The following is a 19624-nucleotide window of genomic DNA, read 5'->3' on the forward strand; positions in this document are numbered from 1 at the left end:
ATTATAGGAACAATATGATTTTTTCAGTATATTTTAAATAATTTTCATATTTGTTTTTGTGTCTTGATGAACGAAATACTTATTTGCAATTACTAAATATCGTATGTTGAAATAAAGAAATATCACATGCAGGAAGAAAAATAATGAAAACTTTTTGACTTTAGTCATAAAATCTCAAGTTAAAGCAAAACTAAAATACTAAGTTATTGTAAACGGTACGTATATAGTTTTGTTCTTGAGTCTTTTTTGAGACTGTAGTCACCTCGACTCTTTCCGTAATCAAGTGGTTTCTGATCCTATCTATCCTATATCAAAATTGAATGTGAACACCGAATACATGAAAATCATGCGTGGAATGAGACAAGGCTGTATTTTGTCACCTCTAATCTTCAATTACTGTCCTCCTCTACGGAGTTGAAAGCTAAAGGCTTACAGAAGATGTCATAAAACGCTTAGAGGCATTTGAAATGTGGTGCTACCGACGCGTTGCGACGTATGTTAAGGGCCTCATATATACACCACACAACTATCATGAATATTATCCAGAGGCTATGAAAAGACAAAGAAATTATTGACACCATAAAAAACAGAAAATTGGCTTACTTCGGCCTCATTATGCGTAATAATAAATGCAGCCTTCTACAGTTGATTATATAAGTCAAGACTGGGGACGGACTGATCTAATGTCAACTGGTCTATTTTGAGCTGCAGTGAATAGAATAAGATGGGTCAATGTGGTCGCCAACATTAAGAGAAGATAGGTACCTTTAAAAGAAAAAGAATCTTCAATCCCTACTCTAGAAGAATATTTAGCGATGCTTTGCACGAAATGAAAAAGGCATTCTACTAAACGGGTATCGGTTAAACACATCAGATAAACAGATGACACCATAGTATTTAAGTATCTTAACCTATAAGACTTACAAGTCCTTATGATTAAAATCACGTATTACAGTCAACAGCACGGACTCATTATAAACGTAAAGAAGGCAAAGCTCATGATAATTAGCAAGAAAAAGATTATAAAAGGTCTACTCTACGTCAACCAAACCTCAGTAGAAAGAATGATACACTAAAACTACCTCGACACCATAATAAATAAAGAATGGAAAAACAACCATTAGATAAGAGCTACTATCAGAAAAGCTAGATCCACATTCAATCGGATGAGTGCCTTCTTTAAGGACCACAATCTCTCTCTTGGTATAAAAGTAAAAATGCTGCGATGCTATGTTTTCTCTGTTCTTTTTTATGATGTTGAATCGTGAACCTTGAAAGAAGATATGTACAGAGTATTGGAAGCATTTTAAATGTAGCTATATCGGGGAAGGAGGAGAAGGAGGTCCCCAGATGAATGAAGCAGAACCTAGAGGTACTGACGACCATCAAATTTCACAAGCTACATCGAAAATGTGCAAAATTAATGCAGATATTCCTTCCTACAAGCCATCCTGTAAGGAAAAATATTTTGGAAGCGAAGTTAAAAAACTTGAGAACCTAGTCCAACACAATATCTATGCAGCTTTTCTTCGCTGCTTCAGACAAAATAATGCTGTGATGATTGCCAATATCTGTCATAGATAGGCACTGCGCGAAGAACAACGTCTACTTAAAGTTTACTCGCAAAACAAATGTTACAAGCTAAAAGTCGTATAAACTGAATCTGACGGTGGAATCATATAAATAAAAGAGTAAATATAGAACACAGCCTGCGCGAAAAACTGATAAGGTATCAAAATGGCTTCTAATAAATATTGATCGAATCAGATGAGGTGGAAGACAAGTAGATAATCCTTGAGGGACTATAGATGCCATTAAAACTCGGGTTTGGAAAATCTTATCCAATGCGGCATCTTTTTATATTCTATTCATTTTTTTTATCATTTTGTAAGGAATAATGTGTCTTTATGTTTGTAAATAATTTTAAATTTGTCTAATAAACTTATCCCATGATTACTGTTATGTTTATTTTGAACCGTGTTTCACGGTATACTTTTTTTAAAACATGATGTTGGAATGACTTAACTGGTCTCAAAGTCTGTCATAGTATCCTAAGAAATGATGTATCTTATATTTTTGTCTGTGTTATGTATTCGGGTAGTTTTTGTCTAAAATTTATGGAAATCTTTAAAGTGATTTAAAGAAATAATGAGAGAAACTAGATGGTCACAAAGAGTATGTGGTTGATTAGACTCACAAAGCAACAGGTTAAGTCACAACAACCCTGAAATAAGGAAAATAGACGATGTAAGTCTTGAATCGTTAGAAGTGACTATTTGAGTCAGACAGCTATGGGCCAAAATATAAAAAATAGAGGCTAAGTATTTTTTTCTAAGTATAATCCTCAATAACTGCAATTAAAATTTGACGTTTTGACTTCCAGTCAGTATATCCTTTTAAAATAATTTGTGTTTGTTCATGTGTTTTAGGATTCTCTCCCAATATCGCTCATGACTTTCTCGGATCCAGCCTTCTACAGCTCCACGTACTCTCCAGCGTTTGATACTACCAGCGTTTGGTACTCTCAGAGTCACAACCGGTCCCTTTGATTCCTTCGATCCTCTTTAAGCAAGGGCTATGCCCTTTTATACTATACCCAGACAAGATGAACCTTGTTACGGTCTCCCAGTTCATTCTGTTCTCTGATACAATCCCACCCAGTCTGGACGTCACTTCCTGACACGTACATGCCTTTAGTACCGCTTGACCGTCAGACAATATATGGATCTGCTCTTTTTCAAGTGCTCTTATTATTTCCTTCTGAACATTTCAGTGTCGCACAAATCTCCACTTGAAAAACGGTGCAGTTCCTGAGCAAGGCAAAGCTTTCGCTAATTCTTGGATTTTTGGAGTATATTCCTGCCGCCACACCCTCTGTAGTCTTGGATTCGTCGGTATACCAGATCTTACCCTGTTGATTGTGGTACTTCTTGTTTCCCCATACAATTTTGTCTAGAATAGACACCCTGTATGAATTCTTTTTTTGTCATGTGATCCGGTTCCATATTAAAAATGTCCATCGGCACAGTCTTTTTGATACTCATTTGCCGTGTCCCTTCATTGCGAAGTTTCAGTGATTGTTTTATCTTGTAGGCTCTCTTGCCTCTCCTTGTATTATCAAATGCAAGGAAAGCAGACGTAGTAGAGCCTCCATAGCTGCTGTTGGATTAGTACGCATGGCACCAGTTATCGCCTTACACGCAAGTTTTTGCAGATTGCTAAGTTTGGCTTTTGCAGCTGTTTGAAGTGTATTAGTGCATCATATAGTCGCTGCATAGGTAATTGAGAGTTTGATCACCATGGTGTACATCCATGCACCATATCCGGTTTTAATCCTTATTTCTCCCCATACATGCGTCTGACCGTCATAAGAGTTGTCACTGCAGTGCTTGTTATTTTTTCTAATTGCCGGTTCCAGGTAAGTTTCGAGTCTAGTATAACTCAGTGATACTTTACCTCTCCCTTTAGCTAAATTTGTTGTCCCTGCAGCTGTAAAAGACCTAATTTCCATCTGCGTGTGAAAGTGACTATGGTGGATTTGTGGAAACTTATATTTAACCCTCAGAATAAGTCCATTGTATCACTACTTCTAGGATCTTGTCCATACGATCCCTGACTACTGTATTGTACTTTCCTTGCGAGATAATTAACAAATCATTCGCATATCGAATTATCCCATCCAGATTTTGCATCCAATTGTCCATCACCAGATTCCTCAGCAGTGGGGATGGAACACTCCCTGTGGGCGTCCTCTGCCGACCTCAGACTAGATATTATTAAAGTGTTTTCGAAAGCCCCTTCTATATCTAAAAAGGCTTCTAGCATCACTTGTTTATTTTCAATTGTGTTCTCCACTTTTTCTTCGAGTCTTGGGAGTACTGTCTCGGTTGAATTCCCTACTCTATAGACATGTTGTTCTTGATATATTGGATTGTGTGCCAATATTTTATTCCTGATATACATATTGAGCTTCCTACCGTTAGTGATGTAATATTATTGTTAAATTATAAATCATATGTCTTCGATATGTTGTTAACTCGTTGGTACTGTCTAGTCTTCTTAGCGACTTTCTCTTTTAGTTATTAATCAGATCCTTCTGCATTTCACGAATAAGTCGTTTCCGCAAATTGCTTTATATCGTAAAATAGGAGAGCCTATTCTTTTCTTTTCTGTTGGTGGTTTATTTTTATATCATATGTTTCTTTCAAAACTATTAATGACTCTTTCTACTGGACCCTATTTTCTTTATTCTACGCATCAAAATAAAAGTTAGGGCATGTACAAGGATGTTTTAAACACAGTCCTTTGTTTTTTCTTATTCATTGTTTAGTTTAGATTTTTATAAAATAGATATCATTGTGTACAATATATGTTTTCTTCTCTTCCATTTTCATTGTTATTAACCATTATAAATTTACATTTTAGCTATGTTTACCAAATGTATAGTTCTTATAGCGTTATGAAAGTATACTTATGCATACCTTAGAAGGTGGTGAATATCCTAACCTTACGTCTTTTTCCCAATCTCCTTATGATATCCTGCATACCGTCTATCCATCTTACTCTCGAGTCGAGGTCTTCCCCTACTTCTTCGTGCCAAACCTAGAAATACTTTCTTGATTGTTCCTTCCTCCCCCACAATATGTGCGTGACTATCCAACCTTATCTTTCTTTACTTCAGTTACCAAGTATGATTTTCCAAACAGCGACTACAGTTTCTGCTTTTTTCTTAACGTCCAGACTTAACCTTCTCTTACTGGTCCAACATATTCATCTCCCACCTTTTGAGCGTTTCTTCATCTTTTGTTGGATAATGTCCAGGTCACGCTCTCATATCCATATTACTACTGGAAGGATCATGCTTAGGTATAAGATCTTCTTTGTGTTTTTATGAATAACTCTAGATTGAGCACTGCAGTAAATTGCAGCTTCTGTTAGTTGTTTTCATCCTGACTTTAATATCCTCCACAGATTTTTTTTGGCCACTACTATTTAAAACTTATCACTTTCTCGTACCTATGTCTATTTATGGTGGCCTCTTGATCTTGTCATTCCCATTGGTTCCTTGACATGAGCATGCACTTGCTTTTTTTCTCTGGAAACTCTTAGATCTCTCTCTCCAGAATGGCGTTCCAGATTTGTATAGGACTGTTCCAAGTTTAGTAATGATCTTATTATTAATAATTATATAATTATATTGGTAATGATGTTATTAAATTTTTGCATGTTTCTCTATTATCATATTCAGAATTTCAGCATATTTTTAGTAATTCAAAATACGAGTATATTAAAAAGGTTTTAAAGAGTAACGAAAAGCTTATGAAAAATCCAAAAAATTCAATTTGTTCAATAAAATTGCTTTAGTAATAAGATAATCATATTAATAATAGAACAATTAAAGATGTTCCTTGTGAGTCAGTCGTTCGAGTAAAACCGGGATTTTAGAATATTATTTTGCATGTGATGATGATACACTGTTTGTACGCGTATCCCGATGAAAAAGTCTGACAATGTACAATTTTTGTAATCAAAGTTTCAAAAGTTATATTTATTCCTAATCGTTATGTTGTATCTAGCTTATGCTCTATATTATAAAATTATTTATATAATGTTTGTAATGAAGATTCTCATTCATGTTCATATTTGTTAATTGTGAAGTCATATCAAATAAAGTCATTTTATTTAAACTTGTTTTATACTACTGCCATACCCTCTTTTGAGCCGCTAAGTAGACCTTTCAAAGATAGTTTATCAGGAAGCATCATGCCCGATTTTATCTGGCCGATTGGTAGTGCTAGTGGCGTAACAAACTCCGTCGGGGTCCCCTGCAGAACTGGAAAAGGGACCCCCTTTAAAAAATTACTAAATGCGACTTGTGTAACAAAAACTTATTTGTGTTAATGTATTCATGCACTGTTGATAACATCTTACATTTTTCAACTTTATTGATATAGAATAAAATAGAACAAAAATTAATAAATGATTACATTATTACATAGTATTATTCTATGAGATGAACAACTTGCTTAGTGCACTACTATCAGCGAATATATCTACAATATTATTAATATCTATCTGATGGGCAACTTCATTTTCATTACTTATAAGTGGTAGAGACGATAACCGTGCTTCTGACGTTGTACTATGAAGATTTTATTTTATTAATTTAAGTTTAGAAAAGTTCTCTCTGAACTAGCGGCCGTGACAGGTAAAGTTAAAAACAAGATGTAAGCGTGTCCTGCATGTTTGCTGTCCTGCAAAGCGATAAGTTTGAGAACACACTATGTGAGAGATTACAAGTTGCTTTCCGACTAATAGAAACATGGTGTAAGGAACACTCACTATCTATAAATCCTAAGAAGACAAAGATGGTCCACTTAACCACAAAAAGAAAAATCACGGGCTTAATACCCCCAAGGATTCTAAACTTCTCTGACAAGGTGAACCATCTTGGTATTACCCTTGACAGGAAGTTTACATGGAACTCACACTTAGATGGTAGAGCTAAAAGACCATATATTGTCTATGAGCAATATCCACGAAAAGTCAGACGCACCTGGGGCCTTTCGCCCAGGGTGATAGCCTTGGTCTACACTGCTGTCATTAGGCCAATACTAACTTACGGAGCTATTGCTTGGGTAGCTAAAGTGCTACAGGCAACAGAGATTAACAAACTAAACCATATATATATATATATATATATATATATATATATATATATATATATATATATATATATATATATATATATATATATATATCTTCTATATCTCTGTGTCAGGTACACTTTATATTCAGTTTATAATTATGTATACCCCGTAAATCGTCGAAAGTGGAGTGCCAAGCGTCTTGCACATTGCTGTAGGGCGCCCTGTATTTTTAAAGGCTTTTTCTCTGGGTCTCCATTCAATAATTATTTTATTTCAACTAGTATGGCCCATTCTCGCGACATGTGCTGTCCAATTTTAATTTTAGGTTTTTATTTTTTCCACAGCATCTTGTACTCTGGTTCTTCTACAGATGTCTATGTTCGGAATCCGGTCTCTTTTTCGGTGTAATTGGCATGGTTGTTTATCTTTACTAATACTTATTTCTTGGTCTAGATATTTATTGGAAGCAGTGTCTTCTGTATTCATCATCATAGTCATAAACATCTTAGCAGATGTGTTGTTATTCAACATTAAGGTTTAGTAGCTCGGATCGTTTGATTAATATTTTTCCACTGGTCGCGGTCATCTGTTACATGTACTGTCTCAGTATACTGTTTGTTGAGAAGCTTTTTCGTAATATCTGCCCATCACTGTGGAGATCTGCTGCGTTGACTGTGTCGACTCTGAGCCTTCTTTGAACCACCAACCGCTCTATTTTGTAATCACTTTGATGGATATGACCAAATAACTTTAAAATTCTCAGGTTAGGTTTAATTTCATCTAAAAATGCGTCGTCTATCTGATTCTTTGACTGTCCATATGTCGCATGCTTAGTAAAATGTAGAAAGACAGGAGTTAAAACGGGTCTCTTTTTGTTTGTCATAGAAATGCGACGATCACGCCATACCCCGTTTAGTTTATTGCACAGCACAGCAGAGTCTTACTGCTCTTGCTAGGTGTATGCGTCTTCGAACTTCCTGTTCACAACTGCCCATGTTGTTAACTAGAGCTCCAAGATATATCATACAGGAGACTACCTCGCATCACGCAATAATTCGGGTTTCATTGTTAGCTATCATTAATCACGATTTTGTTTTCTTTGTAGTTAACCACGCATCACGCAATAATTCGGGTTTCATTGTTAGCTATCATTAATCACGATTTTGTTTTTTTTTTGTAGTTAACCATAAGACCAAACTTAGCACTTTCTACCTTGAGTTTTTTTTATTAGTTAGTTATTTCTGTGGCTAGAAGTTAAGTCTCGTCTGCGAAACTCAAGTTAGATATCTTGACACCGCCTAGGTTTACTCCTCTCCCCAACCATCCAAAACTCCTGCGCATTATGAACTCTCAATAGATGTTAAAAAATAATATTGGAGATAAAACGCATCCTTGGCGTATTCCCGTCTCCAAAGAGCATTCGCCAGCATCCGTCCATTCCAATATAGGGCAGGTATTCTTGATACACTTTACTAATAAGATGAGCCAAGTATTTAGGTACACCCATTGTCGTCAGTATATTCCATAGTTTATTCTATCTAACATTTATTAAGACCTGTGTATAACCAATCAAACATAAATATCATGATTCTGTAACTATTTCGATGATGTTTCTTACTTTAAGGATTTATTCTTTAGTACCTCTGGCCTTCACAAATCCAGCCTGCTCAGATGCTATTTGCCAACTTACGTTTTCTAGACGACGTTGCAGAATGTAGAGGATCACCTTACTGGCGTGTGATAATAGAGCTAATAGTTATAGATGTTACAATTATTTCTTGGACCTTCTCCATTGATTCTTATGCCTAAGTTACTCCAATTTTTCTGTTTATTATATATATATATATATATATATATATATATATATATATATATATATATATATATATATATATATATATATATATATATATATATATATATATATATATATATATTCCTTTTAATTCAAAATTTTTTTGTGTAGTAATGCTTGCTGTATCGTTTTCTAATTATTGTAGTATATCAGTGGTATATTGTACAGTCTATCTAACCTCAAGCATCTCATCTTGCTGACTGTATCAAACTAGTGAGGGATTTATTGTATATACTTTATATGCATTCACTAGTATTTTGAATACCTACATTGTAATACTTCTTTCTTCTTTTAAGAATCTTTCAATTTCATCTTTTACTTTCGACCTCGGTCTACCCTATTCGATACTGGTTTTCAGGCCAGTATTTTAACCTGAAAGTAGGAAGAAAGTCCAAATAAAACACAAAAACTAAAACTGTTTATAGTCTTTAATTTGTTCCAAACTATCGCATTCCTAATAAAATTTGGCCATGCATAAATTCGAAGAATACGAGAAAGACAAAGAAAATATATAATATAAAGGAAAAGTTAAAAATGCATAAAAGTGTTTGGTTTAGGCATACCTCATCTTTATTTGAGCTCGACCTAGGTAATACTATTAACAGTTTTCTTAGTTATTAGAGATATTCAATTATGTATAATCGATAAAATATCGTAGGTACACGATATGGAACCAATATCACTTAACAATCAACTTTACTATACATCAAGGGTTGTAATCTAAGACATGAATTATTAAAATTTTATTATCTACATAGACTATTTGTAATTTCCTTATTTAAGAAAAAATACACGTATATATGAATGCAATTAACGCGACTTTTACTAAATCGTTATCATTATCTTACTATTATAAAAATTTTTTAAAATCTTTTTATAAAGGATTTTAATAAATTTTTTCTGATACATGGTATACAGCCAGCGCAAAATACTAAGGAAGATATTTGGACCAACCCAATGCAGCGATGGTTCGTGGAGAATTAAAATGAATCACGAGCTGGATGAACTAATGCAGAGCGCAGATATTGTCAGATTTGTAAAGTCACAAAGACTAAACTGGCTTGGTCACTTAGAAAGAATGCCAGATAATCGAGCTGTAAAAGTAGTCCAGAGATGGAAGCCCCAAGGAAACAGAACAAGAGGAAGGCCCCGTAAAAGATGGATAGACGACGTAGAGAGGGATCTTAAAACCATGAACATCAGGCAGTGGCGAAGGAAAGTATCCGACAGGGCAGAATGGAAGAACATTGTTAAGCAGGCCAAGACTCACAAAGGGTTGTAGCGCCATTAGAAGAAGAAGAAGAAGAAGGTATACAGCCAGCTACAGGAACTTAGTTTCCTTGTGGATTTTACTATTATAAATTCAATGATTAGATTTTTGGAGCATCCTTATATATTTTCGGTAATTAATTTTGGACATGCGTTTAAATAATGGGTAATATTGTACCTATTTGGGAGATTTTATTCCAAACTAAAAAAGGAGGTACACTCTACATTACTTGCATTTGAGATGCTACATCCAATTTCGGAGTAGGCAATTCCTCTACATCCAGTTGTGGTATAGACGATTCGTCGTCGATTATTCTTAATAACCAGATATCTACAGAGACCATAATGGAATAAGAACTTCCTTTGAACAATCCTATAATATGGTGGCTCACTCCTATTACCTACTAGAATTGGCACATACATTAATTCACTTTTTGTATCAGCGCTCTAATGGTGAAGTCAGTTTAGATCAGAATATTGTCGAGTATAAATCGAATAGTCAAATCTTCCTTTAGCGTTATTCGAAATTTCATTTATCTGTTTATTTACGGCATTTCTTGTCCAAAATCACCTCATATCTTACATTATTTTTAATAAAAAGTTCTCAGGTGTGATGAATCGTAGTTGAGACACCAATTATAAATGGTGTCAGGTGTATTAATAACACATCCATTCCTTTTTATTATAATGGTATATATTTTGGTGAACGTTCTAACCGTAAAACTGTTATATTTGTTGAGTTTTAGTGCAATTAAATATACATATAGGAAAATAAATTCAGCATTATGTTTAATTACCAAACTCACTTCTTACTGAGCATTTGCACATTTATTTAATTTGCTTTAGACTGCCTTATAATTAAAATTACGTATTTTGCAATGTATAATATTTTATAGGTATAATATAAAAAAACTGCTTTCTTTCTTGAAAAGTTTATTTTCATTATACCCTATTATGCGTTGGGATGATGTGTTTAGTTATCTTTTATCCAGGTCCTTCATTTCTTCCGTTTTATAAGCTTAACAAATTTGTTTAATAACTAACATAATTTTATTTTATACTTTAACAACCTAAAATTACAACCCTTATTGATATAACATTCACTTTAGAGATAAACTTAAAGCTAACAGACTTCCAGATCTTTAATGTTAACAAACAACCTTATTTTATTTTTCACAATTTCATAATTATGGTTAAACCATTAATCATTTGTTAATAAGTACCTAATTAATAAATTGAAAATAACATTAGAAGGGCTAACTATTACTCTAGAAAACGTTTACCACCTCTACATTTATCTTTCACAACTATTCCCAGTTTATTAGCAGTCAATAAACTTTAGTTAGATAATCTTAAGCTACGGATTCCTTGCACAATTTTCTTTGAAAATAAAGAAATTGCAAGCAAATAATAGTAAAAGTGTTATGAATAATACATTATATTTATTAATATCAAATATCAGAAGACACTAAAACTGTCTTCTTTTTTCTCTACATATTTAAATCACTTGATGGAAGAGCGGCACAAGCTTCTTTCTACAAAAAACGTAGGAATCAAACAAGCAACTAACCGACTTATCATAAGACCAATTACAAGAAGGGCAGTATTCAAATGAAGCACACAGTGGCGTAGAAATCAGTTTTCTTCGAACATCAGGAAGAACCTGAATGAATCTGATTTAACAATGGCAAGTGTAGCCTTGCCTAAAAGTCGTCACAACAATGGTTTTTCTAAAAACCAAAGTTATTCAACGCGGAGTAAAACCTAGAAAATCACAGAAATCATATTCACAGAATTATAAGCTCGACCTTCTTTGTACACCTGAAAATATTATATAAACCACCATATATTGTGCCTGGTGGAGCAATCGCCAATCAAACTGATCACGTCTTGAAATACAAAAGGCCCGCGACAATCGTCGCATTTTGGTTCTGATCGCTAATTGGTACATATCAAATACAATTAATCAGCTTAATGACATAATTATTGAACAAATTTTTAAAGGTAATACATGCAAGAATATTCAGAAAGTGTGAAGTGGATATGAGTAATAGTCTTTCATAATGGCTTCAGTGCAGTAGAAACTCTGTATAGCTTCACAACTCTTATTCAAAAATGTCGAGACCAACAAAAAGATCTTTTCGTTGCATTTATAGACTATGAGAAACATACATAGTGAGAAATCTCTATTGGAACCAACAGGCTGTAGCAACATTAGATGCGCAGCAGATAAGTAAAGGTGTGAGACAAGGCTGTGTACTTTCACCATTACTATTTAATATAGACTCCGAAGACTTACTTACACAAGCACTTGAAAACTGTACAGAAGGGATCAATATAATTGGTAAAAATATAAATAACATTCGTTATGCCGACGATACAGTCACTTTCGCTGAAAGTGAGAAAGACCTGCAGACGCTACTAAACACAATTTGTGATACTGATAAAGACATAAAAACTGAGTAACAAAATGCTAAAGCTAACTAAGCTGCATAAATAATTCGAATAATGACATACTGTACATTGGGGAAACAGGTCCTAACAGAGCTCAAGTATTGCAGGAGTCAGCTCAAAATCATAACAGGCTTCCTTTCTGGACATGCGCAAGTCAAGAGACCCCTACTGCAATGAGTCTTAGACTACAGACTGTATGGCATAAAACCTATAACAGTCAACCATATTTTGCGCGACTTCAAAACTGGCAAGCACTTTTTAGAGATTATCAAGTGACCACAAACATATGGAAAGAAGAATTAGAGAAAGAATAACAGCTTTCTTCTTCCTTACTAAGGAAAACAGATAAAATATACAGAAGACGAAAAATCACATTTGAAAATATACAGAAGATGTAACAGAATCTTCCAATAAACGGTATGAGAGAACCAAATAATGAAATTTAAGAGAAGGATATAAATCCCGAACTAGTTTTTTGTAGAAACCAAGAACAATAGATACCTAGAGAAGGAACGTAAATAAAATCAACACTATTGAACACTATCAAAGTACTTCGAACGCAAAGAAACAATAAGGTAGCTGGAATTTATAACCGACAATCGATCAGGTCTTCACCGCAAAAAAAAACTCTAAACTAACCTTGGGAACAGGATATTGTCGTTCATTCACAGTTCTAATTTAGGATGTAGTGTCATTGAAATAATAAATGGTTACTGATATTAGGTCACTAATTTAATATATTTTTGAAGCTTGTACCACTATTTTCTTCACTATTTAGCTAGAGGACTTTCAAAAACAAAGAGAAACGTTTTACATACAGCATTTATAATTTCCACTAAAAAAATGCATTTTTATTCTTGATTTCAGTTAAATCTTATATTTCAGTTATTTAATATTTTGAGCATTAATTTAAATTTAGACAAATCCGTAAGCATTGGTCAATTTCAATACGAAAATGTAAATTTGGCATCGAGATACTTAATTCTTATTACAGTATCACATAAGAAATATTTATATATTAAAAAAATAACAGAACAGAGCTCATTTCAGTAATCATTAAAACATAAGAATTTGAATCAACATAAATGTGAAATTATATGCCAACTAGTATTTATGCTAAGGGTTTTTTTAATCGGTACTTTTAGACGAAGAGTTATCAAATGATTCTTGATAGCTATTAACAATATTACATCATAACCAATTTGATGAATTTTTTACTTATCATTAAAAACCATTTAGGCAATAATATTCACATATAATTGTTTAGTCGCGATTTTCCTTGGCTGTGAATTATTATAAATGAGAAATTAAATAAGTCTTCTTTACCTACATCCTACATATAACCAATCTAGATGCCGCTTACTACAAGGTTCAATGTTGAATAAATCAAGAATTACTGTGAGAATATCTTATTTGACAATTCAATATGTATAAGTAAAAATATTAATTAATCTCTATGTACAAATTCAACAGTTACACAAAGTATGATGAAGCAGAGGTTTTCTATTATCTATTCTGGTACTGAAAAGAAGTAACCAGTGCATAAGAGAAATTTAACAATAATAAATCGAAAAAGCTAATCAATTTTGTTAGAATTAATATGCTGGTGGCACCATACGAATTGTAATATATTTAAATATACAAAAATGCATATAATTTTAAGTTAAACTATTAAAACTTAAGATCTTAACAGCATAGATAAAATATCTTAATATTTAATGTATAAGGACGCATAAAACTTGTGGTTATTCACATAATTACAATAAAACGACATTAACAAACATAAATTGAGATCTTAATAATAGTAATCCATTAGCCTCTAAGTTATACACAATACTCACTAATCCATTTTATTTGTTTATTAATAACTCAATAAGTTTTAACTGCAGATCTTTAACTTCTTTAAACGACTTGTTCGACACAAAAATTTTTTTTTGTAAATTTTGTACATTTGTAGATACAAATCTGTAGGGGCAGACCTCCAACACGATGGACAGAATTACATTGGCTGTAGAAAGCTCAAGACCGACAGAACTGAAAGAAATTAGGGGAGGCCTATGTTTAACTTTGGACGCGGAAGGCTGGATGATGAATGTTGATGACATGCGGATCATTACGCTGCTGGTAAGACTCCAATCTCGACCGGACAACGTGTTGATACCTTTTTCGCGAGATTGCTGCCAGTATCTGGTGTAATATTGTACTTTTAATTGCGACAGATTTGTTGTTTTGTTCTCGTTAGACCTTATTTTTTACCTATTCCTACAGAAAATAGTCAAGAGGACTAAGATTTGGACCTCAAAGGGGGCTAGTTAATAGTGTCTCTACGAGAAATCACGTTATTCGGCAATAATTAGTATATGCTGCAATTGGTAAATCAAAGGTATGATAACTTACTTCGTCTTGTTGAAACTATGTTTTTAAGATATATTCTGGAAACTCTTATAGCAAACAGCTTCTTAGTATTTCGCAGTAAGATTTACTATTCATAGTAAGTGGTTGAGAGATGTTGAGAGATGGAGGCAATACATGGAAGAATTATTCAAGGAAGAGCAAGAGACAGAAGTCAGTGTTTCTGGATGTTCAGGACCAAAAATAACGCTCAATGAAGTAACATATGCAATAAAAAGACTAAAAACCAACAAAGCACCTGGACCTGATAATATACAAGCTAAAATATTGAAACTATTTGAAAACAACCAACTCAAACTCCTAACGAGTCTACTGAACAAAATCTATGATACTGCAGAATTACCTACATATTGGCTAGTTTCCATCTTCATCCCTCACCCCAAAAAGGCAAATGCCACCAGATGCTCTGATTACAGAATTATAAGCTTAATAAGCCATGCACTCAAAATCTTTCTGTTAATCGCTCTCGCATATATAGAAAACTTGAAGAAAACATTAGCAGTGTTCAGTTTGGGTTTAGAAGCGGACTGGGAACGCGATATTTCCATACAAGTATTGATACAAAGAGCTCGAGACGTAAATTGCATTTGACAAAGTGCAACATCAAAAATTATTTCAGATACTGAAAGAATCTAGTATTGATGATTTACGCCTAATTAAAAATTTATAATTACAGCAAAGGGCAACTGTACGAGTAGACAACGAAACCTCACAAGAATTCAGGATAAAACGGGGAGTACGTCAGGTCTGCATTTTGTCACCGACGTTGTTCAATCATCATCATCATCATGATCCAGCCCCATTTTCACATCCACTGTTGGATATAGGCCTCCTCCAAACGTCTCCAGTTCTCTCTATCTCTAGCTGCTGCAATCCAGTTTGTTTCTATTCTCTTTAGGTCGTCGGTCCATCGGGTGGGTGGTCTGCCTCGACTTCGCTTGTCGGCTCTTGGTCTCCACTCCAATAATTTCTTCGTCCATCTTCCGTCTTCCATTCTAGCAACATGTCCAGCCCACCTCCACTTTTGTTTATTGGTTCGCAGTATAATATCGTCTACGCCAGTTCGTCGGCGTATCTCCTGATTTCTCACGCGATCTGTCAAGGTCAGGCCCAGCATTGATCTCTCCATTCGCCTTTGTGTTACCCTTAGTTTTTCGGCAGTAGCTTTCGTTAAAGTTAGGGTCTCTGCTCCGTAGGTCAAGACCGGTAAGATGCATTGGTTAAATGCCTTCCTTTTCAGGTGAATTGGGGTATTTGTTTTAAAAATGTCTCTCATCCTTCCATGTGCCGCCCATCCCAACGTGATTCGTCTATTTAGCTCGCAGGTTTGGTTGTCTCTGGTTATTCTAATTTCATGACCCAAGTATGTGTATTTATCGATTAATTCTACCTTGTTGTTATTGATCTGTATCTCTTCGCTGGGAACCATATTGGTCATCATCATTGTTCAATACTTACTCGGAAATGTTGTTCAGGGAAGCTATTGATGGTTTAAGAGAAGGTATAAAAATCAATGGTGAAATCATAAACAATTTAAGATATGCGGACGATACGGTTTTGAATGCTGATAATGCGGAGGATCTGCAAACATTAATAGACCGTGTAGTGGAAGCCTGTGTCAGATACGGCATGAAATTAAACTGTAAGAAGGCCAAAATTCTTGTAGTAAGTAAAAACGACGTAATATAGCACCAATTCACAGCTAATAATGAACGCTTGAAAATAATCGACAAAATTACATATCTTGGATGCAGTCTAATAAGGAATGGGACCGCTCACAGGAAATAAGATGTATAGAAAAGGCTAGAGTTGTCTTCAATCGCCTCAGGAAGATTTTATGTAATATGCACGTGAACATTGATATAAGAACACAAGTCTTGAGATGCTATATATTTTCTACCCTTTGATATGGAGTCGAAGACTGGAACTTGACAGAGGCAACGTCCAAACGATTAGACACCTTCGAAATGTGGTGCTACCTCCGCATGCTCAGAATTTCTTATATCCATCATGTTACAAACAACACCGTGATCCAACGTATGAATAAAGATCTGGAAATTATGCGTATCGTGAAAATCAGTAAGATGACATTCTTAACTTAATACATGTGATGCGCAATGAGAAGTATCAACTAATTCAACTAATTTTTCAAGGCAAGATAGAAGGCAAAAGATCTCAAGGGAGCAGAAGGACCTCGTGGTTGAAGAACATCAGACAGTGGGCAGGAATGACTATCATACATCTATTTAGAGCAGCTGTCAACAAAGTTGTATGGACCAACGTGATTGCCAACATACACAGAGGATAAGCACAAAAAGAAGAAGTAAGTGGTGATCTTCATGGAAATACGTTCCGATAATATATTTACATGACATTGCAGATTACAGCCGATCTTTGGGATAGGAAGTGTTCATTGATGTTACTGTATTGGATTCTGCTTTGTCCGCGAGTAAAAATTCTGCTTGTTACGTGCCCTTTCAAATGGAAGTTCGCTTCGTCGACAAATAGAATGTTTTCAAAGTTAGGCAAATTAGAATGGATAAAGATTTTTTTGTCTAACCAAAGTCTTTACTTCTTCGGTCATTTCTTCAACTCTAATAGACTGCATACTACCTGCGTTTTTAATTCTAACAGTTGATCCGGTATTCTCGACCATCTGAATCAACTTTCTAATGATTTATCAACCATTATTTACAAGTATTTTTTGCTCATATAAGTCTGATGTTTGGGCGACAAACATCGCCGACAAACACGGCGATGTTTGTCGAACTGAAAACCATATCTGCAACTATACTTGCGTTCTTTGTTGTTTAAATAATTAATATTATTCATCTAATTATGTTATTTAAAAATATGTCTGGGTGTACCATAAAGATCTTTTATTAAAACTTTTTGAGTTACTAATTTTCACAAAATTTTCAATAATTCAACAACACAACGTAGATCTAGCAGTAAAATGTTAACACTCCTACTCGCTAAAACAAATCTATTAGATTTAGAAGTAAATATTCCCGATAAAACAATTAATCATAAAAAATCAATCATATATTCCTTACATGTATCACTGGGCCCTTACTTTAGAAAGTGTAAGCTGAGCAACAGCTGCGTGGTTAGAAATTATATAATAAATATGTAAAGATCACAAAAAATCATCCTAAACTAGTCGTTTTGGAATTTACACGGTTTTCTTTTTAGTAGTTTTCTTCGTACGTGGCAAGGTGGCGCTTTCCTAAAACATAAAATATTAGTTTCTGATGAAAGTTTGAGGATAAAACATTCCAAAAGTATACATATTCAAGCATCAAGCAACTACAGATGTTAATCATAAAGTATATATGTATATACACGCAAAAAATGCGAACCGAACATCGTGCCTATGGTACAGTACAACTTTAAGTTGCCACCACTTAACATCACGCTACACCAATAATCAGCAAGATAATAGAGCAAGCGCCAAAGGAAATTGAGTATGCAAAATACGAAGACCGGTAACTAGGCTCTAAGATCCCAAATTATATAGAAAATGTTTTTTTTTTGTGGCTTTAGCACTTAGCTATTTAGCCAGATACGTGTTGAGAAAGAAATAAATGAAACATTACTAATATTAATATTCTAATATAATAATTAATAGGTACTAAAATAAAAAAGTGTATATCTATACTAATAATTGCTAGTGCAAAAAGTGTATCAATCTATCGAACCTTGGTAGAGCCTATTATGACTTATGGGGCAGAAGTTTGGTAGATGACAAAAAAAGATAGAAAAAGAATAGAAGTAGTAGAAATGAATTTTCTAACGAGAGCGTATGGTGTATCCAAAAAAGATCCTATCAGGAATGAAGATATTAGAAGGAGGACAAATACTATATATTCCAGTGTAGACAGAATTGAAACGAGACAACTAGTGTGGTATGGTCACGTGCAGCGAATGAATGAAGATAGATGGCCAAAGAAAGCTTTAAATTACATACCACAACAAAGAAGAAGAAGGGGAAGATCTTCAGTTGTCTGGGAAGAAAATGTACGGCACATAATGAAAGATAGAGCCATCAAAGAAGACGAATGGATGGACAGAAAACGATGGCGGTCGAAATGCGAGAAGCGGCAGAGGCTGTAGAAACCTCGCTTATACATTCCATTGACGTGGGTTTTTTTTCTTCTTCTCTTCTTCAAAAAGTTCTAGAATGGTTCAGGCCGTTCGATTTGTTGTTTTTGCATGTGTAACACATACGCATTTAAAATTTTTGTAAGGTAAAACCTTTCTGTTCGAAACTTAATAGTATGTATCATAAAAGGAGTATTAAACATATGCAATTTTATTATTGTGTACATTCGTATGATTGAAATGTTTAGTTTTAGTTTGTAATAAGGTTTCAAACAGAATATGTGTTAGAATATTATAAAAATAAATTAAAAAACGATAATCGTGATGATTATGATATGTACATGTTCAGTTAATATTTTAATTTGTATATAGAGGGGTTTACGTATCACTTCTTTACAAATAAGCATATTTCATCTAGAGCTGTCTTGTGATTTAGAGGACTGTTACCTCTCGATCACTGCTACCTTCGATTGTAGCTATATTATGAAAAACTTATGAAAAACTTTATTTGGTATTGAAAGAGAGAGAACGCGATACAGAGGAAGTAATAATACACTGTCATGTGGTCTTTTCTTAGGCAAACTTGAGGAAAACATAAAGAATTTTCAGGTTGGCTTTAAAACAGTTTGTTATATTAATTCCTTACGGCTAACGCACTATCGGGAACAAGGGGTCGGATTTTACATCAAGCCACTCAAATATCAACCTAACGGCCTGCACGAATATTTAAGAGCCAACTCGGTGCACCTTACTAGATAAGGAACGAGGCTACAAAGACTTTGGTGCACAAGCACAAGATCCCATCACAGTTAAAAAGTGAGTTTTAAGTATGGAACGCTTCAATTATCTCGGAAAGTATGACGGTTTTGTGATGCGGTCG

The 19624-nt window shown here is 34.2% G+C and overlaps 1 protein-coding gene across 3 annotated transcripts in view; it reads right to left on the minus strand.

The window, feature by feature from the left end:
- Positions 1-8919: 8919 nt before the first annotated feature.
- Positions 8920-19624, minus strand: part of LOC140439982 (receptor expression-enhancing protein 1-like) — a 105210-nt gene continuing 94505 nt past the window's right edge. For all 3 annotated transcript variants that reach the window (XM_072530202.1, XM_072530203.1, XM_072530204.1), the window contains exon 8: positions 8920-17869. Coding sequence is in view for 2 of the 3 variants with exons in the window: in XM_072530203.1 (XP_072386304.1) it covers positions 17832-17869 (38 nt within the window). In the remaining variant the exon portion in view is untranslated. The remainder of the gene's footprint in view (positions 17870-19624) is intronic.

This window comes from Diabrotica undecimpunctata, chromosome 4, assembly GCF_040954645.1.
Source record: "Diabrotica undecimpunctata isolate CICGRU chromosome 4, icDiaUnde3, whole genome shotgun sequence".
NCBI classification, from domain to species: domain Eukaryota; kingdom Metazoa; phylum Arthropoda; class Insecta; order Coleoptera; family Chrysomelidae; genus Diabrotica; species Diabrotica undecimpunctata.